Here is a 21,817-nt window from a genome sequence, read left to right on the forward strand (position 1 = left end):
GTTCCAGGCCCTTCACCAGCTTCAGAGCCCTTCTCTGGACATATTCCAGGGCCTCAATGTCCTTCTTGTCGTGAGGGGCCCAAAACTGAACACAGCACTCGAGGTGCGGCCTCACCAGAGCAGAATACAAGGGGACGATCACCTTCCTGGTCCTGCTGGCCCCCAAGAGTCCCCACCACAAAGAAGGTGGAGATTAACACCCAGCTCCCGGGCACCCCCTGTCCCCTAGATGGTCAAGACTGCTCAGCCGGGCTGGCTTTTGGGATATCACTGGCTGTGGCTCTGTGGGGCCATGCTGATGGTCTGCCCAGGGCCACACCATGGGTGATGGTGGGTTTGCTGCCCTGCACCTGTCTCTTGCTCCATGTCCTGGTTGGGGATGAGCAGGGCATCCACATCAGAAGCAGGTGTTGGATTGTTGTATGCTGAAGCCAGTCCAGATCCACCTGAGCCACTTCAGTCTTAGCAGCCTAATCCACCTGATGTTTGTTTTGATGTTCACTTGGCCTGGTGAGACCCTCAGAATGCTTATTAGGAAGAAAATTAACTCTATCCCAGCTGAAACCATGACAATATGCACCCCTTATCAAATAATGAGCCATCAGTCTTGCTCTGGGAGAGCCCTTGGACGCTTAGGGAGCACCTCTGAGAAGCCCCACATGATCTCACAGGCTGTTCTTGCAGGCCCAGACCTCTTTGATTTTCCCTCCAGCAATGTGTTTTCTACTGTATTTAAAAATAAAATCCAGCAACAAAAGTTCCAGCTAATTTTATGCTCGGTTTGTTTTTTTCCCAAGCCCCTGCAGTTTGACATGCCTCCTCCAGCCTCACTGCACTAGTTCACCCTGGGTGCACAGACACGCACACATGGCCAGGGTGATGCCATGTGTGGATGTGTGGGTGTGTGTGGACATGGATGCATGTGTGGACAAGGGTGTGTGTGTGTGGACATGGGGTGTGTGGGGGCTGGGGAGGACATCAAATCCCAGCAGAATTTGTTGCACACAGATGGGCTCCTTCTTCACTTTGCTGGGGAGTCAAAAACTGAGTGGGGAACATGGGCACGGTGTGTTGGGACTGAGAGCACAGGTTGGTGTGAACATGGGCACAGTGTGAGCAAGGGCATGGCATGAACATGGGCATAGCATGACACAGCATGGGCCGGACAGCCTGGCACCGTGTGAGCCTGTACAGCCACATATGCACGGCTGTGCACATGCCTGCAGCTGTGCATGTGGTTGTGGCATGGGTTTCTCTAATGGTGCCTGAACTCCTGAGTTTAGACCAGTGTTGTGAATGCAGGCACGCTGGTGTCTGTGCTGCTATCTTCCCTAGAAAGCCTCTCAGCTGCCTGTCTGTGAGTGGCTCGCTCGTTTGGGGGTGTCTGTTAGTGCACTCATGGGCTGTGCTTGAGTGGCTGTTGAGCTGCAGCTGTGGTGTGCAGTGCTATTCACATGTTTGGGACGGGGCAGGCTGACACTGGCACATGGTGGAAACAGGGAAATCCACCTCCCAGCCCTGGAGCTGAGCTGGTAGGATGGCAAAAGCTGCCCTGGCCTGCAATTATTACCCTGCAAACAGGGTTCTACCAGGAGCAGAGACAAGACCTAGGGCAGGTCAGCGCCCAGGGCAGCAAGGGCAGGGGGGCTCAGAGACCTGCAAGGAGGCGGAGAGCCCATGTGCCCAAGATGAGCACCCGGCCACAGCATTTGGGGAGACACACCCCATGCAGACACTGGTGACAGAGTGGTAGTAGCCACACTGTAGCGAGGACACAAACTCTTTGGGTCATTTCTGTCAGTGCCGCTCCTGCCCTTGCAGCCCTAACAGCCCAATGGCTTTGCACATCTTCTTAACCAAATGAAGTTTTGCAATATTTTGAGTGTTCAGAGCTCTTCTGGTTACACAGGTCTGGGCTCCCACCAAAGAAGAGTGTTGCATTTCCAGCCCCACTGGCTGCAGAGGAAAGCTTGAAGATGGTAGTGTTGAAGGCTAGAGAGGAATAAAATTCCTATCCTAAAAGTATTATTTACAAAGGCTTTATTTATTTATTTATTTGTTTATGGCTAATTTCATGATTTTAGAAGGTCCTTTTTTAAAGGAGATTTATGACTTCCTGCAAGTTGGCAACGGTGTTACAGCCTACTCATCAGAGGGAAATGTGAAAAATGCCTGGGCCAGAAACACCCCCTTAAGATTTAGGACAGAGAAGCAAAGTGAGGGCAGGCACTTCCAAGTGTTCTGGGCAGAGCCGCCCCGCCCTCAACTCTGGTCAAAACCAGCCAAGTGCCTCCAGCCACCGGGCCACAGGGCCATGGCACTCCTCGGGCCGCGGTAGCCCCATGCTGCTAGGTGGCACAGCCACTCCTGCCCCCGTGGTGTGGTGGGTGCCATCTAGATGTTGGGCTCATCGGCCTCTGCAGGACGAGCCCACAGCCTGATGTGGAGCAGAGGCTGCTCTCCTCTGCCCCAACAAGCCCCACAGCCATGGATGAGGAAGCATCCGCATCAGTGCAGGAGCACAGCACCAAGATGTCTCTCACAAGCCCAAACAATGTTCTTGCTAAGCCATCAACATTAAATATTTAACGATGAAATCATTAGATTATTCAGTTGTTATCCTCATGGCCAGTCCAGCTGAGCTCTCTCTAAGCTGGTCTGGATACATCCCTTGCTGGTGCTGGGAAGCTGGGGATGTGCTCATTGCTGAGCCCCAGCCGCGCTGCAGCTCCCCAGCCAGGCGTGGAGGGATGTCCAGACTGCCTCTGGGACCTGGTCTGCCCTGCAAAGTGTCTTAGCCTAAGGACTGATGGAGGTTTTGGAAGATATTAAGATCTATTTAAGGTTTTGGAAGCATCCCAAAGAAGTCTGCATAGAAGAGATCATGCCAGAAGTACCAGGATGGGGCCATTTCTGCATAGGTAACTTAGAAATGGCCTTTCCATTTGAACTGGTCCTAAATACGGAAGGAAAAATGAAAGCATGTTTAAAAAGCCCCAAGATAACTCAAAACAATACAAAGTATTTTCACTTAGGACTAAATGAAATTTTGGTGAATGAGGCAATGTTTTTGGGGTTGGTTTGTTTAGTCAGTAATAGTAAAAAGCATATTTCTTTTCCAGTTTGACCAGCACCACATTCATTGCCAGCCACAGCCCCACAGGTCAGCCCACGCAGCCACTGTGCGGCCTTGGTACAGGGTGGCTGGGTTCTTGTTTCCCTTGGTCACCTCCATGGCAGAATTGCTTGCATTTCTATGCCACGACTTTACCCCTGATGCCAGATCTGCCAGGATGGCAGAGCTGCAGTTCGGTGGTGCGGAAGAGCCCAGGGCTAAGATGGAGCAGACCTGTGCCTCTTGTGAACCCCACCCTCAGGCCATGGCTGGGCAGCACCTCCCCCTACCTGGGTAGGGCCTGGCAGGAACCAGCCTCTCCATGGCAGCTCTGTCCTCACCGGCAAGGAGCTGGCCAACGCCATGCCTGTGGATGTTTCTCAGGCTTGTGGACACCCCACGGTCCTCCTCCATGGGCAGGAGACCATCTTCAGCAGCCAAAAGAAACCAGAAGCACCTGCCTGCACGGACCTGGCTGAGGATGGGGTGTCGCTGGCTGCCCACGGCAGAGGACAACTGGTTTGTGGGGTCCCTCAGCCCTTTGCAGGGGCGCACTGGAGGGCACACAGGGACACATGCCCAAGGAGGATCCGGGGCAGCAGGGGAGCCCCCGTGTCCTCACTGGCCTGTCCTTCCCTCTCTGGGAGCATGTGTCCAGGCTCTGGCAGGATGGGAAAGCTCCAGGGCAAGCCACATCACTTCCAGGCCTCAGAGTTGTTGCAGTGCAATTTGGACCCAACATACCCCTCTGATGCCTTGAGACAGGGAGAGTGCACGGTAAAAGAAAGAATGAAAAATGCTCAGCTGCTGAAACTGTGCAGGCACAAAGCAGCCCAGGCTTCCTGCCATGCTGACGCAGCTGGTCCACATGCCTAGCCTTCTTTTACAGCTGGGGAAACTGAGGCAGAGCAGTCACATGGATGTAACCAAGTGTGTGAGTGCTGATCTCTACCTGGAACGTGACTGTAGCCCAGCACAGGCTCACTGCCAGAACTCCCACTCCTTCCTGTTCAGCTGCCTACCCCCCATCCCAAAGCACAGCCCTGCTTGGCATGGCACCATCTCTTGCGAAGGGTGACCAGAACTGTCCCAATGGCAGGGGGTGGAGGAGAACCCACAGCCACCTGTGAGTGCCACAGGCACTGAACTGCCATACTGGGGGGGGGCTGCAAGAAGATGCTTATAGGGTCTACTCACACAACGAGTGCCCTGGGGTGCTGCTCAGGAACCCAGCCTCTGGTCTGCCTGCACCTCAAGGCAGCAGCCAACCCCAGACTGCTCCCCAACAGCTTGCTGCTCCAAGAGCGAGCAAGCAGGGTGGCTATCCGCCACGGCAGCTGTGCTTTATGTAATGGGGAGAGTAAAGTCACAGTCCCCACGGCACACAGCTGCAGAGCAAAGTAGGAATTTTGGGAGCCCCACCTCCACCCCCTCCCCATTGTGCCAGGATTCCCTAGGGAGGGAGCATCTGGCTTCAATAATCTGTACCTTGGAAGAGGTTCAGTTGCACAAACAGCAGTGATCACACGTGCCAGGCTGGAGTCATGCTGCAGGGAGACATCCGATCTGGCAGGATGCTGGAGTGGAGCCGGAACTGCTGTGCTCGATCCCCCAGTGATGGGCACCCTGTGGGCACCTGGCACAGCCGAGGCACCAGCATCCCCCCAGGAATGAGCTGGGATGGGGCAGCAGAGGTCCCAGCTCACCCACTGTTACTGCTGCTCCCAATTACAATGATTTACACAAGAAGAGGTGAGGGCAGAGCTGGTCCTTATCAACTGAGAGCCTACACCGTGACTATGGTCTCAGCCAGGGAGGAGGAAAGGGGAGCACTAAGCATACATGTGTCAATGCTGCTAATGCAGGAAGCAGTTGTACATCTGCCAAAAGGAGAAAAGTGCTGGCAAGCTGGAGGCTGGGATTCAGGCAGGGCTGCATGGTAATAAGGCACAGAGGTGATTTGGAGCAGGAGAAAGTACCTTGTAATGAGAGATCAAGGAGGTGAACAAGAGGGACTGGGTGCCAGGTCACAGGGCTGAGAAGTGCCAGGCACCAACCAGCCCCTGAGCTGAGGGAACAAACACAGGCAGTGGTAGCTGCACATGCCCTGCACAGCCCAGCTCCCCTTCCCGGAGAGGATTGACTGACTGCCCCAGGACCCAGGGTGCTGCCCAGGTCCTCAGGCCATCAGTTCATCTCCCAGTGATTTGCAATGGAAAGAGCAGGACAGTGGGTGCAAGACAGGGGCAGTCTGACAGTGCACTGGGTGCTGGAGCTGCTGAAAACTGCCCAGGGCAGCAAGGAACCCTGCTGGGCAAAGAGCCGTTTCTGTGTAGCAGGGAAGAAAAGCAAAAGCACAAAACGTACGGGCTGGGGGCCCAAGATGCGGCTGTTCCGGCTGGCATTTGGAATAATTGCTCTGCTGGGAGAGCAGCCCTTCTTTAACGGGGGTAGCTGGGCACACAGCCCAGCCTTAAAGGGCGTGAGAAGGGCATGGAACTGGGCAGAAGAAGAGAAAGAACCTACAAATAGACCTGGGCAATTGAACCCTTCCCAAAGAGCATTGCTGAGGACACAGTAGATGAGATCATGGATCCCCTGGGGCAGGTTGGGGACCAGACCAGACTTCTTGGTTGGCGAGGGCCAAGCACACCCTGCCCACACCCCTCTGTGGATGGTCCTCTCCCGACACCAGCTGCCCCTGTTCAGTTTCACCCTGGGGGCAGCAGCTCCTGAGCCTGTGATAATACATCAAGACCTGAGTGGTGAGTATATGGTGATGCACCTTGCTTTTGACCACCTCATGTGTCAGGGGGTTGAGTTTAGGTGGTTTGGCTGGGCACAGACCGGACCTGCTGTGGTGGTTCCTGCTGTGCTGCAACTGTGCACAAGTTTCCAGATGTGATCAGCACACCTGGATGTGCTTTCCCAGATCTGTGCAGACCCAGTGAGATCAGAGCCCAAAGAGAAGGGAAGATGTTCACCCACTTCACCAGCACCCTGCTAACAGCCCTGGGCACAAACCCAGGTCTCACAGCTGCTGGACCACCACAGAGCTGCTCGTGGTTAACAGGGTGGAAGGTGACATAGCCTAGGCACACAGGTGAGGGTCAGGCACAGGCCAGGCCCCCCCCAGGGACCCAGAAGCAGTGTAGCCAGGCCAGGTCTTGCAACTCCAGGCCAGGGACTGTGACTCCCAGCCCTCAGGGAGTCTTGGCAGGAGGCTCCCATATCCCAGAGCTTCCCTCCAGGGAGAGGGCCCGGGGCCAGCACTGCCCAGGCTGCGGAGAGGCCGTTCCCCTCCAGCTGGGCAGGCCCCAGCACAAGGGCAGTGGCAGAGCTGCCCTGGCTCCACACAGAGTGGCATTGAGCAGGGACAATGCTCCTCTCTTTTCTTTGAAAGACCTCTGGGACTTCACATCCTAGGAAAGATATTAAACAGGGGAACTGAGGGCAATTATCACCCCCCTCCTTGCCCTGTCTGGGAATTGTGGCTACCCTAATCACCGCTTGAAAGAGGCTGCTGCAACGATTCTTCTCCCAGGCACAGGAGGCTTGGCTCAGGTCTTCCTTCCGTGGCTCAGCTCCCATACTGGGAGCGTGGAGGCTTGGGCAGCTTGCCTGCAGAGCACAGCGCTGCAGGTTGGTCTCTGTAGCGTGCAGCAAGGGTCCCAGTCCACCCAAGGTCACGGCTCTGCATAATGTCAAAGGAAGGTGCCTCCTGCCAGTGCAGGGCCCTGAGCTTCACCTGACGCAGGTGCAGCCACCTTTGGTGCAAGGCAGAGGGATGTGCACCATGATGCACCCTGCCAGAGAGTTCCCCTCAGGCTCCCTGTGCAGGAAGACAACTGCAGAGCTGGCACCAGCCCTTGCGACCACAGCTGCCCACAGTCATTGGAGGTGGTCATATTGGAGCACTGCTTGAGAAGAAATAATAACATTAAAGTTTGAGGGGGGTGCACGGGGGTTTCATGATCCCATCGTACAGTAGTGAGGGAAGACTGGGAGCGTCCCCAGCCCAAGAGTGCAGGGATGCCCAGAGGGGAAGGGAAAGAGCATGGGAACCCAACCTGGAGCAGAGACCCACTGTGCAACCTCAGCTCACCCACAATCCCTTGGGACAGGACAGTCAGGAACTGCAAGGCTTGCAGCAACAAATGGGCTGATTTAGTCAGAGAAACAGAAGGATAAACTAAACAGTTCACCCCACTTTATTATCCCTAAAGACAGATTATGAAGAGAGATGCTTTTCCTTCAGCCTCAGGCAAAACAGGGACTGGACACCAGAGGAGACCTCAAAGAGATGGCAGGCACCGATGCCCAGGGGATAACTAACACCATACTCCTGCAGACACAGGACATGACTTGCCATGGCCTTGCTCTTTCTTCCTTTCCCTAACACTTTACTGATGCCCACTCTGGCAGGGGGCAGTAGGCACAAAGGAAGAACTGTGACCACATGCCCTGCAGTGAGCTTCAGGTCGAGATCAAGCTCAGAGAGGAGTTGGGTAGGACAGACAGCACTGGACTGGTAGAAACATCTTCCCAGGACTGGGAGATGAACTGGTTTGCACAGTTCCCAGCCCAACAGAGCTAAACCTGTTAAAGCAGGGCAGGTCCAGAACCTTTTGCCCAGCTCAGTGCATTGTGCCACAGCACTGTGCCAGTGGAGTCCAAGCACAAACAATGCTGAAGAGAAAGGTCCTGGATCTACAAAGGACTAGGACTGTGCTACATGGGGATTCACGTGGATCTCCTATGAATGTACCGTAAGTACCAAGTACCAAACCACAGCTCAAGCCTCATCATTGAGCTGGGTGGGAAGGAGGAGGTATCCCGAGGCACACCAGTCTAACATGACCACCACCCCAACAGAGCTGGAGAAGGATTCAGTTCACACCCAGGACGTCACCCCAGGTAGCCTGCATATACTACCAGGTCACCCAAAGCTGCCATTTCTCCACTTGGAGATGTGCAAAGAAAGAGCCTAGCAGCTTCTTCTTCATCACCCACATTCAGTTACAAGAAACCAAGTCCTAACGCCCCAATGTGAAATCAGGCTTCTGTTATTGTCCTCCTTCTAAAGTTATCATGAAAAAATATGACTGCCAGGCTTATAAGCAAATGCTTACCAGGTCAAACAAAATAAAGTGACATAGAGGTATCTGCCTCAATCTGCAAACAGCCTGAAACAGCAGCTCAAGAGGTACAGGGCTACCTCATTTGGGTCTATGGCTCATTAACTACAGGAGCCTGCAGACGTATAAACAGCAACTGTGGCATCACTACGGCAAACTGGAGAAAGGGATTGCCCCAGGAGGAGCACCAGCTCGGGCACTGCTCTAGCCCAGTCTGGTTCCACCAGCAGACAGCAGGGAGGAGCTAGGTATGCCCCATTACAGATTTTCAGTCTTGTCCCCTGACAGAGGGACAAGCAACAGACAGGGCACCTTTCAATGGCCAGGCTTGCCTGGGAATGCCAGCTGGAGTGTTCAAGATGCATCATCTTTTTTTAAGAGCAGCCAGAATTCAGCCTAAGTCAGGCCAAGAGTACAGCAGCTCTCCCCAGCCTCTCCCTGTGCAGACAGCATGGGTAGCGTCTGTTTCACCCAACACATTGGGGATCACGGGATGGGGGAGTAGTCACTGCAGTCAGTTTTAGAAAAGGAGTAGCTTGCGAGCAGTGCTGCTGGCCGAGCACAGCAGGGAGGGTAGACTCCCCAGGCCTGCCCAAGCAGGGTTGGGGAAGTGCTGTCCCCAGCTTCCTCCCACAGGGACACCACGGGCAGTTCTAGACCTGCACAGCTCTTGAGAGCTCCACACCTGGAGCAATGAACGCAATGGTTTTAGGGCAAGAGTCCCAGCCCCACAAACCCCTCTGGGGAAGCTCAAGTACAGAGCCAGGAAGAGTACTGGGGGACAGGCACTAGATGAAGGTGGAGTCCAGCTGGCTCGTTTCATGGTTGCTGCGGGCACGAGCCTCAAAGAGCTGCTTGATCAGAGCAGATTTCTCCTGCTCCAGCTGGGTGATGCGTTCACTCTTTTCAGTCACCTCCTGCACAGGACAGAGGAGGAAAATGCTGATCAGAGCTCTGCTGTGCCTGAGGCATCTGTAAGCTGGGCTAGGCTCAGCTGCTCTAAGCCCCCCACAGGCCAAAAGCACCATTTGCATGTGCCAGGATGCGAATCCCTGTGGTGAGCGTGGCCCTGGCAGGGGCATCTTTGGTGTCTGCTTTCCAGAAGCACTGCTCACAGACCCAAGATGCAGCATCTGCACCCTCTTGTGGCCTTTATTTGTCATGGTCTTTTCCCTTTGGCAGGGAAAATGAGGTCCATGTCCACAGTCCCTCACCTAGCAAATAGCTAGACACGTGCCCCTCAACAGGAGGGGTACCCAGTTGCACGACATGGAAGGGCTCCAGGTGTAGCCCACAGCCCTTCTCCAGGATGACCAAGGTTGGCCAGATTGAAGGAACACTTTCTAACTGTCTCATACTTTTTCCCCAATGGCTCCCTCCCAGCCTCCTCTGTAAGCGTGTCTCCTCTCCGTCACCCCCACTCACCTTGGTGAGAAGTCGGTTTTGCTCTTTCAGCATATTGATGGCTTGCTGGGAACCTGCTGAGGCTGGGGACACCACGGGGGCTGTGGGGGCCAGCCTGCTCAGAGCTGAGGAAGGGTTCCCTGGCTGTGAAGAAGATGAAGGGAAGGGCTGAAACATCGAACTCTCTTCCTGGTGGCCATCCCCAACCTGTGTCCCAAGATAGAAGCTGTTTCTCTGACCCATGGGGAACTAATAGACTGGGAGCTGAGCAAAGTCCTACACAGGATTAAGACCCCACCAGTACATTCAGCACAGGCCATCACAGGGTCTCCACCAAGGCTTTTCTAGACAGAAGTGGAAGCTTTCATGCCAATGTGTCCTGCTCCTGCCAGGAGCCCATGTGACCTGGCATCCAGGACAGCCAGTTCCAAGAGGACTGGCTCGGCACCTCAGCAGGATGCCTTCCTTGTTCACATGACAAGGTCTACACCTTTTTGGGGACCACCTTTATCCCTTCAAATACCTTGAGAATCCTCCATCCTAGCCCAGGACTAGCTGCACTGTCCTCTTGGCTGTCTACCATCCTTGTCTTGCCAACTGAGTCAAGTTGGCCCCTAGAGCCTGGGGAAGCTCTGACAGCTCCAATGACAGCCCAGCTGTCAGTGTGAGGGCAGAAAGGGCAGGCCCCTAGCTCACACAAGTGATGGCAAGCCACTAACGTCCTGCTATCTCACCTTGCCCACGGTGGACAGGAGGTCACCCAGGCAGCGGTTCACCTCCTGCAGCTTGGGAAGCAGGCGCCCCAGGTGGCTCTGGCTGCCATCAGGGAAGAAGTCCTGGAGGATGGGGCAGAAGAGTCCAGGCATTATTTTGGGGCCAGCTTCTAGGGAGTCATTCTGCCCTGCAGAGAGGGCTTAGTGGCTGGCTGGCCTCCAGCCTCCTCCAAACACCTCCCAGAGCTGGGGCACCCACCTGCTTCCATGTCTCAGCTGGCCCTGCACCTCTGCAGCATGGAGCTTGCACAGGCCATGGGACATTCCCATGTTCAGAAGGCAAGACACTGGCCTCAAGCTTGGCATTATGGCACAGACAGCACAAGGGCTGAGGCTGTGGCTGCTCTGTCATGCTCTGATCCTGAACCTGCACGCAGCCTGGCAGGAGGTGAGTGGGGCTGGCCAGCTGTGCCAAGGCCACGGGTGTCCACACAAGGGAAGACCCTTCCTGTGCTGCCCTAGGGCTCCCCCAGGGGGGCCGGCCCAAGGAAGAGCCCTGTGGCTGGCAGGTGGGCAGCAGAATGTCCCGGTTGGTGAGGACGGGCCGGCCTATCTGCATTGGGCAATTTTACCTGGGAAATCCACCATGGTGAGAGGCCAGGCCTGATCCCCTTCAGGCAGCAACCCCACAGCTCCACACCAGGTGCATGGAAGGGCTCGCTCATACCCTCCTTACCTGCTGCCACTCTCCCTCTCTTCTGCCAAGGGAGGGTTGGTCCAGTGTCCCCAGCCCCTCTGGGATCCTCGGTCAAACAGTGAGGGCACACGCAACAAGCAGAGGCAGCAGAGCCAGGCCAATGCTGGGTGCACCAAAACATCCCAGCCCAGTTCTCACATCCCATGGACCCTCCCAAGCAGATGGGAATCCCCAGAACAAGCCCTAGACTCACAGTACTGGTTTTGTTTTTTCCCAGGAGTCTCTGGCGTTCTTGCATGAAGTGGATGTGCTGGTGGTACCATTCACGGGCACGTTCAACCATCTCCAGACCCTGAAGCAAGAAATCCTTCTCCTGCTCCAGCTCCTTCATATGCTTCAACTGCAGGACAGTGCACAGATGTGTTACCCCCTCCTCACCCAGGTCCAAGTCAAATGTTCAGAGAAGCACTGCCCCATCAGATCCCAAGTGAAGGCATCTACAGATCAACTTAATCCAAAGCTCAAGCAATTTCCTCTAGCCTAGTCCAAGGTCTTGCCAAGCCCAAGGAGCTGGTTTCTTCATGAGACACAGAGGAATTTGGTTACCAGCAGCTGTATCAGTCCTTTTCCCCATGAAAAGCTGTGGAGAATTTGGATGATAGCCACTGCCTGATCCTGATTTGGGGTAAGAATTCTCCAGTTTGGGAGAACAATTGCAGCAGCTGAAGGGCAGTCAGGTCGCCTCCATCCTCCTGTCTAGGGAACCAGGCCTGCTCCCCACCAGCTCTTAGTGAAGAAGCACGTTTCTCTGCTTTGTCATTTATCCAAGGATGTTTTAAGAACGGGGCCTGCACCCACTCTCTAAATCCTCTTGAGGCTGCAAGCTTCAATCAGTAGCACAAGTTCACCTGGCTTTCAGAGAGCAGCCAAGCTATCTACACAGACTAGAACCCCAGGCAAAATCTACAGTCCTGTTTACCCAGCTCTCTGCTTTCTCCTTTGCTTTTCTGCCCAAGGCATCTTGGAGTTGAGCACAGCATACCCTTCTGCTGACAGTGTCTGCTTAGTCTTTCAGGTTCAAGCTCCAGAGTCATATGGAGAGGGACGTGATATGTTCTCATGTCCAGAGGGCTGCTAACAGAGCACCCGGGGCTCTTGCCCCCACCCCTTTGGGACGAGCAGAACAGGGCCCTGCCAGCCACAACCTGATGCAGCACAGGCAGCTTGGGCCCTCCATCAACAGCAGGCAGCAGCAGCACCTAGCTGCCTGGGCCCAGCTGACAAGGGGCCTCCCTGCTCTGCTGCCACCCCCTTCTCCCAAGGCCCCTTGGCTCTGCACTGCCATGAGGAAATCACAGAGGTGTCAAGAAAAGGGGAGGCTCTGATCCCAGAAGAACAGAACGACCACAGCACAGTTCATCAGCCTTCACTCTTCCCTGTCACAGAGTCATAGAATATCCCGAGTTGGAAGGGACCCATAAGGATCATCGAGTCCAACTCCTGTCCCCTGCCCCCAAGCTGTACCAGCCTGCTCCCCCAGCTCATGCCCCTCCTGGGCCACCCTTGTGGCTGCTCCAAGGCAGAAAGGCCTTCCTCCATGTCGAGAGCACTGGGCTGCGTGCCCAGCACTCCCCAGAGCAAATGGCTGCCTGCCTTCTCTGCCATGATGTAGCCTGACCTCCACAGCCTGTGGCACAGACTGAGCACCAGGAGAGTCTTCACTGTGGAGGGCAGACAGCTCTCCATCCACCATAAGCACTCTGATCACACAAGCAGGCAAGCAGGACACTCGGGAACCTCTTCTGCTGTTTTGGAGAACATCTGGATGGGAACAATTCAGCTCAGAAGCGACCCTAAACATCGATCGGCTCCAGCAAACAGGTGGAACTGTACCAACAGCTTCTTCAGGCTGCCAGCACTTCTCTATCCCCACCTCCACTCCCTAAGTCTCACAATTGTCACATGCCAGCTACCCCTTATGCCAGGGCTGTTCTTGCTCCCTCTGCTTCTGGAAATGCTGATTACGATACAGCAGCCACTCACACACACATGCTCGTATGGACAGACAGACAGAAGGGGACGTATCCACACGAAGAACCGCAGAGTCTTGGTGCTACACAGAGTATTGCTGAGGGGCATGAAGAAGGTGCTGTATGTGGCAAGGACCCCCATCCAGCTCTGGCTGCAGCCCGTGACTGCCTATCCCAACCTGGTCCCACTGGGCTTGCTGGTCAGCACGGGAACCGGAGGAAGAGGCAGCATCCCACAGAGCAGTGGGACATCAGCAGTTCTGTCAGCTGCAGGGATAGACGGAATCGATCTAGGGGCAGAGGACAGGATACAGCTAGGGGCAGAGCAGCTTCTGGGGCAGGAGAACGGGGAGGTGGAATGGGCACAGAGCATCTTGGTTGGTCACTGCCTGTGGTGGAAGGGGAGGGGAGAGTGCTGTTCTCAGGGCTGCCTGCAAACAAAAGTGCTTGGTTTTTCACAGGTCTCATTCCAGCTATGCCAAGGACATGGGGAAATTGGGTCAATCAATGGACTCATTGAAAATAAAGCAACAAAAACCACCAAACATCTGAGCAGTCACCAGCTGTCTACCAAAAAGGGTCCCGGGGCTGCAGCACAGCCCCCACTCCTCTGCTTTGCTGATCAGGATGAACAGGTCCTAGTGCACCTATGGGACGCACGATGGACAACAGTGCCTCACTACCCCCCTTCTACCCCCCCAGGTTTTAGGCAGATTAGCCTAATCACAGCTGTGTGCCTTGTCTTGCCAAATATCCTCCCAGCATCAGGGAGGAAGTGTAGCCAGGCAAGATCCCCACCCTGCATGCAGATTCAATCCTTGCTGGATTCAAACCTGTTCCAACCATCTCTGCATACTCAGAAGTGGAATTGGTACCAACTACTTCTGCCCTGGCGCTTGGGAAGGCTTCTCACCCCCACAGGACAAGCTGAGGCATCCTATCTCTGGGAGGAGGAACACAAAGGCAGTGCAGCACTCGGATACACTAGAGATGGACGGATGGAAGAAAGGTAGAGCACCTGCCTCCCACCTCCCCCACAACTGGGAAACAAAGGCCATGGCAACACTAAAAAGCAACAGCACTTGTGGCAGTGCTGGGAACAAACACCAGCTTTCAGCGGACACCCTGGCCACCATCCCCTTCCTCATCAGCACCAGGCAGGACTTCACACTCACGGCAGTGATGACACCTCTGCTGCATTCCACCTTGGAGCCACGTGCAAATGTGAGAGCCCTGCTAAGGGAGGAAGGGGGCATACCCTGTCAAAGCAGCAACGTCCAACCACCAGAAACCTGAGGACCAGAGGGAGCCCTAATCCCAGGCAGACACATCCACGTTTATTGCTCCGTGTCAGCACCTCTCAGCAGAGACCCCCTCAGTCTGAGGGGGAAAGACCCAGCCCCTTGCATTGCTGTAAGCCCAACAAATCTTTTCCCACGTGTGGATAAACTGCCCCCTCCCCAGACTGGTCAGGCCACGAATCAGAGCGTGTTATGTTGCCCAAGGCCAGTGCAATGCTGTAAATCAATGCTGCACAAGGACACCCATGCAGCCTGCTGGCCCTGCTCAGATCAGGGAGCCGGTGACACCAGGGTGCCAAAAGTGGAATTGCAGATGTGAGAGTCACGGCCTTGCCTGCAGCTCTCATGCCACGAGACAGAGCGAGGAAGACCAGACAATCACTCATCCTGCAGGCAAGGTCTTGGCTTGAGCTTGTGGGCAACATGCCCAGGCAGCTTCTCCATTCCACCTGGGAGCAGCACAGATCCCTTGCTCTGGGCAATCTGATCCAAACCTCTCCATTCAGGGACAGAGAGGGGAGCAGATCCCTTGATACTGGGCTTCCCAGCCAAATTCAGTCCAGATTTCTCTGCATTAATGGCAAAAATCTCTTGGGAGCCACAAGGATCAGCATGCTTGAGCCCTGACCTACAAAGAACAGCTAGCAGAGGACACAGCACAGAGGCTCTGCACAAGGCATGCCTGAAAAGCCCAGAGACCAATCTTCTCAGATGACTGCAGCACTGGGGCCTTCTCCTGCACCGTAAGGTAAATTGTTGCCTTTCTCTACCCAAGTTTTTGCCCATGAAGACAGCGTTTGACTGCACAGGTGCCAACTCCATGGGCTGACATCGCTCCATGGGACACAGGGGAAACCATACCTCCTCCTTCTCCCGCACATTTCAGGACAGAAAACACCTTGGAAGTAACTGCAAGACTACCATGTACATCAACACAGCTTTATAACAGAAATCCTGCAGGGACAGGCCCCTTGACTGCAGCCCAGGACAAGGCTGTTTTCTTACCATGCTAAAATCCACACCGTTGGCGATAGTGTGTCTCCGGTGTTCTGCACGTCCCCTCTGATGTCTCCGAACGTCCCCAGCGCCTCCATGGCCACCATCTCCCTGGGACTGCCCAGCAGACTTAACGTCAATACCTGTAACAGATGAAAGCATGAGGGCACCAGCTGCTTGCAAAAAAACCTCCCCATGGCCCCTCTGTGGGGCAGTCTGTGGGGTCTGTCTTGAGTCTGTGCCTCAAGCAGGCAGGGCAGGCAGCAGCTGAGGAAGCACTGGCCCTAGCACCTGCTCACATCTTTGTGCAGGCAAGCCAGACCTCAGCAACAGCTTACTTTGTTGTGCCAGGCTGGCAACAGACTTTGGTGATCATCTTCTGTAAAAAGCAGGCAGCTTCCAGGCAATGCTGCTTCAGTTCCAGCACAGTTGCACCATTAGTGGTACTGCCAACCCTTTTGTCCAGTCTTCACAGGATCCCTGACTTCTGCTCAGGAAGCACAGGCTCTGCCATGCACTCACCTCCTCCTGAAGGCAGCTCCCGTTTGGTGACGGGCTCACACAGTCGCTCCCATTTGTACAAACAGTGGCAACCCAGCAGCATCAGAGAGAGTCAGAGATCAGCTCCTTCTCCAGTCACATGTGGCAGCTCTCACAAGGGGCTTTTTCTGGAGGGGGCAGCCACTTAGAGCAGCTCTGGAGATGGTCATGGAGATCAGACCAACACATTTCAGAACAATTACACTATCTTCCCCCACCCAGATACGTGCTCGGTGCTAAAGGGGGTGATGCATACCAGAAGCCGTATGCCTTTGGTGTAAACATACAACAATCTGGCTATAGGGTTACCAAAATTTTATCAAAATCCCAACATCCTATTTAGCAAAAGGCTGATGTACTACATACAAATGATGCTGGTCCAAATCCACACATAACCTATTTTTGCAGATTAAATTCACACTGGCAGATTTCAGGCTGGATCAGATGTCTCCTGCCCAGGCTATATGCTGGTACACTAAAGCAGGTACTGGCCAAGCACCTGAAATCAGCACAAGCCCTGTACTGCATGCCCTGGTTAACTTGCCAGAAAGGCAGCCCTGCAGCCATGTCCCAGCCAGCTCAGCTCCATGTTTCTGGATGAGCTTAGAGCACCGCCCTGCTGCTGTGAAGCGTGGTGCCAGGGCACCAAGGCTGCTGCCACCACCCCTTCCAGACATGCCCAGGCAGCAAGGCTGCTGCGCTCCCTCCTTGCTCCAGTCCCCTGCCGAGTCCCCAGCAGACCCTACCGCGTGCTTACCCCCTCATTCTTGCTGCTCACCATGCTCTCTGATCACAGCTTTTTGCTTTCCCTACTTTCAAAAAACAGCCAGAAAACGGCAGCGGGGAAGGAGGCAAGTGAAAGCAGGCAGCGAGGCAGCTGTGGAAAACTTCTCTGTGGGACCGCTGCCCATGTATCTCCCAGGCACTCCCGTCCATCGCCACATCCTTCTTCTATGGGCTGGGCACATCCCGGCTCCCAGGCACCTGAGCAGCCTCCCACAGGTCTAGCATGTTCTCCAGAGCAGATGGGCATGAAGGACTGGGAGTGCTGAGGCAGGACATGTGGTGCTGCCCAGCCAGGCACACCACCTAGCTGCTGCACAACCCTCCTCAGCAGAGCACACAGATGGGAAGGAAGAGGAATATAGGGCAGGAGAAGCGAGCTGAGACAGCAGAAGTCACCCTGCATCTCAAAGACAAGCTCGGTTCACAGGAGGGAGCTGGAAGGCAGTGAGGTCAGGGAGAATCGCACCACGCTGCGGGTGTCTGTGCTGCCACATGTCTATCAGTTCAGCAACAGGAGCTAGAACTGCACTCACAGCAGGCAATGCCCCAGCAGTGGCATGCTATGCAGTCACCTCCCTCAGCCTGACACAGCCTCACTGAGGAGAGGGGCCACGATGGTATGGGAAAAATCCTCCCGCTGATTCATCACAGTGTCTCACTTGTCTTATCAGCAAGTGCTCCAGCAGAGACAGGTCTCCGGCATCTTACTAAACACAAAGTCTTTGATATCGCTCATTTATCTGTTTTGCCAACTGTCTTTAGTTTCAAACACCCATATCTACCTGGGAGGGACAGCTAAAACAGCAAGACTGGTGCAGCTGTGCACACGTTCTCCTAGCAGACCTGTAACACATCCTGATGGGGAAGCAGAAGAACAGTCCCAAAACTGAGAGTAGCTTTGATAAGCAGAATCCCAAAGCAAAATCAGGAGCACCTCTGGGAAGAGCTGCAGGGTAGAAACAAGATTTTAAAACAGTTTTTGCTGCTGTTACTCGAAAGTGCTAGTATTGGGTCTGTGTGGCATGATAAAAGCACGGAGCCCACAGGCTGATCTGAGCTGAAACTCTGAACTGCTAGAGTGTGCTCACCAGTCAAACAAATGAGCTCTGTGCACCTGAGCTAACAACACAGTGACTAAAACAAAACCTCTGGTAATGAGTAGGGATCAGCCTTTCTAGGGTGCAGAAGAGGTCCTGCCTCCTCCCTCCCAGGCTGCTAGAGCCAAGCCACCCGAGCCACAAAGGCTGCGCTGGTAGGAGGCAGTGCCCATGGACACTGCAGACCCCCTGGGCAAGGCACTTACCACCCCATATCTTAATTCCTTGGCTCTCAGCAGGGATGAAAACTTTTCCATAGGGAACCGCAAGCGTAAAGACCCCTGATGCCGAGACACCTGTTGCAGCAGGCAACCTAAGAACCAGCAGCAGGGAGCTGTCACGGTGCCTTCTGTGCACGGTGACATCTCCAACATCAGCCTCACCATCCTCGTGCCGGGCACATCAGTGGGCTCCTGGACACTGTGGCTGGCAACCAAGCAACTGCTCACAATGTGCAGGCTGCTCCAGCACTGCCTGGCTGACAACAACTTCTGAGAAGCTTGCAGACGACGTCGAGCAGGAATGTCTTCAGAAGCCCATGCTACCATGTCTCTGCCCGTGCTAACAGAAGCCAGTGATGAAGGTGGAACAGGGACTTGAATTGCAGTCCCACTGGCTCACTGCACCACCTGAAAGTGCCAGGAAGCTCACCTGGCCATCAGCCTCTGCCATCTTGCCATAATTCATATTCAAATTTCCTCTGTCACATGCGGATCCACCCTGGGCCAGGAAGTAGGGCTTGGGTAGCATCCTGTCAGTACCTCCTTCCCTCAGAAACACAGACAGGGAGAGCTCCCTCAAACTCTTTGATGTTTACGAGTACTGATACACCATCGCCCCACTCCTGGCTAGAGTTCTTACAAAAGGTACATCATGTGACTGGAGGCTCAGAACAGCCTTGAGCCCAAATGATGTAATCTAATTGAGACAGGCCTTACTGGACCCACATTTCTCCTCAGTGAGAAAAGAGCCAAGTCTTGCCTCATTGACGCTTGACTCTTTCACATCCCTTTGGGGGGAACATGCTCCAGTTCAATCACACGCTAGGAAAGCCCTCTGCAGTAGAAGGTATCACTGAGCAGGTGTGCAGGATCCAGAGTTAAAAGAGATATGGTAACTCTGAGTTATAACTGTCACTAGGTTGCTGAATTAGTCTGAAATTCAGGCCTGTTGCCAGAATATAGCCCTGCTTTTGGGGAAGCTGGCAGCAAGGGCTGAGGCACTAAACCTGCCTGCAGACTCAGGACATCGGTATACCGTACTATAACGGAAAGATCCTCAGCAACCAGAAAGTTATATTCTGCAGTAGTCATCTGCTCAGTCCTATCTAGTAGAGAGCTTTCAATTTGATGATTATTTATCAAGCAGGATTTTTTTTTCATTTTTTTTTCTGGATTTACGTTCTTGACGATAAAACAGCCAGCCAGTTTAATACCATTCCGCTAAGTAAGTTCTAGTGATTAGTCTGGAGGCAAAATGAAAAGCAATCTCTGCAATGTTTAAAATTTCTTCTCCACCCCACAGAAGGGCCTGGGAAGGAAAGGGTGGGGAATGGAAGGCAAACTAGCTCAGACAACTTTCCCAAGGTAAAGGAAGTCATCCTGCTCAACTGTTGCAATAACAAACACCAAATTCTCACACAGAGCTCTGTTTCAGTAGATCTCAACGCACTTCACTGGAAAAGGTAAGAAGTCCTTATAACATTTCCTACTTATTAGCAGCAAATCTAGACGTCAGTGAACAAGCCTCGCCCTTGCCAAGCTCAGCATGCCGCACCGTGACTGGCAAACGTGCAGAGGGGTGCCAGAAGTGGTGCTCTCCCTCTCCTGCCTTTGTCAGCCCAAAGTTCTCACCAGCCCGTCAAACTGAATGATTGTGTAGCTGCCAAAGAACACATATAAGCACATAAAAGTATAAAAATAATGTCTTTTACACCCATTCAGTTGGCTGAATCACCTCACTCCATGAACCTCCCAGTCACTGCACCTAAGACAAGTGAAGGATGGAGAACGCTGGGGTGGGGGTAAGAACCGTGCTTCCTGCAGCAGGAGGTGGATGCCCCACTTCAGGTGCAATGCCAGACTGCAGCCCTAGGACAAAGCCACACGAGACAGCACAAAGCCCTCGAACAGCTCACTGGCCCAGGATCAGGAGAACCCTGGCAGATCCAGCACAGGGACCCCAGGTCCTGAGGAAGGGACACAGCCAGCAGCGACCTGCTGCTGAGCTCTGCAGCCAAAGCTCTGCCAGAGGCTGCGGGGCACTCCCTGTCCCGGCCACGCGGACAGTGCTTGGGGGCACTGAAGCACATCTCCCTAATGCTGCTTTCCCATTCATTTATTGCTGTAAATAGTGCCACATAATTAACAAAACTGTTGAATCAGATTTTGCTCTTTTTCACCATTCAAAATGTGCCTGAAGTCATGGAGCAACCCCTTCCGATAACGCACACTCACAGCACGGACTCTGAGCACGCAGCGGCGGCTGGCACCCAAGCAAAGCTGCTTGGCTCTCAGGAGTTTGCTTCCCCATCCCAATACCCAGCGACTCTCAGAGACGATCAGCTTCATGATCCACCCCACAAGGAAGGTCACCTACAGACTTTGTGCCAGAGGACAACTACGGACATGTTACTGTAAAGCCCTTAATTCTTCTTGTCACCACTATAAACAGACAAGCGCCCACATGAGGAGAAACGTAAAGGGAAGAACAAGCCTGAGACAGAGCAGGATTTGCAAACTGTGCGCTCTCCATTCCGGTTTATCTAGAGCTTGAATCAAACCCACTGAAGGCAAAACAAAAAAAGATCAGCGACTTCTCAGAGCTCTGCATCTGGCCCGGGGGAAGAATTTGCTGTCGCTTTAAATGAGAAAGGAAGAACAGGTCCGTGCTGCCTGAGAACCAGCCCCGGCCACGGGTGTGGATCCCAACCCGCCCTGCCTAACTCGACTCTCCGGCACCGGTGCCGCCGGACCGCTCGCAACTCCGCCGGCCCCGCTGCGGTGCCTGCCCACGGCCGGGCACCTCCGGCACGCGGAGCGGGCCCGCTCCGGCCCGGTGAAGGGACCCGCACCCGAAGCCTCCCCTCGAGCCCCGGCCGGCCCGGGAGGCGCCGGGGCCCCTCTCACCTCGCGCCCGGGGCTGGCTCGGCTCCGGCTCCGGCTCCCGGTGTCCCGCGCTCTGCCCCCGCCGCTCCTCGGCGCCGTGGGGGCTCGGCAGCTTCTCCAGGCTCCGCGAGGCGCTGACGGCGGTGCCGCGGCCCCTCTCCCGCTCCCTCTCCTTCTCCTCGCCGCGGCCGCGCCCCGGGGCTCGTCCCTTCCCCGGGGGCCCGCCGTCGGCGCCGGGCAGCGCGGCGCGCAGCCCCAGGACGAAGCGCTCGAAGGTGAGGTACCCGCTGGCCGGCGCCGCCCGCCGCAGCCCCTCCAGCACACCGGCGGGCAGCTCGCGGGCCTCCGCCCCCTGCCAGCGGGACTCGATCTCCCGGAGGTGCACGTACCCCCGCCGCCGGTCGTCCAGGATGTCGAACAGGGTGCGCAGACTCTGCAGGAAGGCCCTGGGCAGCCCCTCGGTGCCGGCGGGGGGCGGCCGGGCGCCGCGCTCCGGAGCCATCGCGGTCGCCGCCGCTCCGAGGGCGCCTCGCCGCCCGGCCGCGCTGGGCTCCCGGCCCCCCCCCGGCCCCGCGCTCCCATTGGCTGGCGGCGGGCGGCCCCGAGCTCCCATTGGCTGGCGGCGGGCGGCCCCGCGGGCCCATTGGCTGCGGGGGTGGCCGCCGGTTTGAGTTGCGGCGCGGCGCGAGCCGCCCCCTCCCCGCTCGCCCCTGTCCCGGGGGGCGCCGCCGCCCCCGCCCCCGCCCCGTCCCCCCCCCTCTTGGGGAGCGGCCCCCGCCGGCCTCCTCCGCGCAGCGAGCGGCCTCAGCTCGGCCCCGGGCCCGCAGGGCCCTTCCCGGCCGCTCGCGGGGACGGGAAGGCGCCTCCCGGCGGCAGCCGCAGGGCGGGGGGCG

The 21,817-nt window shown here is 55.4% G+C and overlaps 1 protein-coding gene across 1 annotated transcript; it reads right to left on the reverse strand.

Annotated features, from left to right (window-relative positions):
• Positions 1 to 2,197: 2,197 nt before the first annotated feature.
• Positions 2,198 to 21,465, reverse strand: SAPCD2 (suppressor APC domain containing 2). The gene is made up of 6 exons (XM_080562192.1): positions 20,946 to 21,465; positions 15,404 to 15,537; positions 11,321 to 11,467; positions 10,392 to 10,493; positions 9,679 to 9,801; positions 2,198 to 9,170 (listed from the first exon to the last, which is right to left on the reverse strand). The coding sequence occupies exons 1-6, from the start codon at positions 21,424 to 21,426 to the stop codon at positions 9,042 to 9,044; spliced, it is 1,116 nt and encodes a 371-aa protein (XP_080418318.1). The 5' UTR covers positions 21,427 to 21,465; the 3' UTR covers positions 2,198 to 9,041.
• Between the last annotated feature and the right edge of the window lie 352 nt (positions 21,466 to 21,817).

The sequence above is a fragment of the Anser brachyrhynchus genome, assembly GCF_964034855.1.
Source record: "Anser brachyrhynchus genome assembly, chromosome: 19".
In the NCBI taxonomy this organism is placed as follows: domain Eukaryota; kingdom Metazoa; phylum Chordata; class Aves; order Anseriformes; family Anatidae; genus Anser; species Anser brachyrhynchus.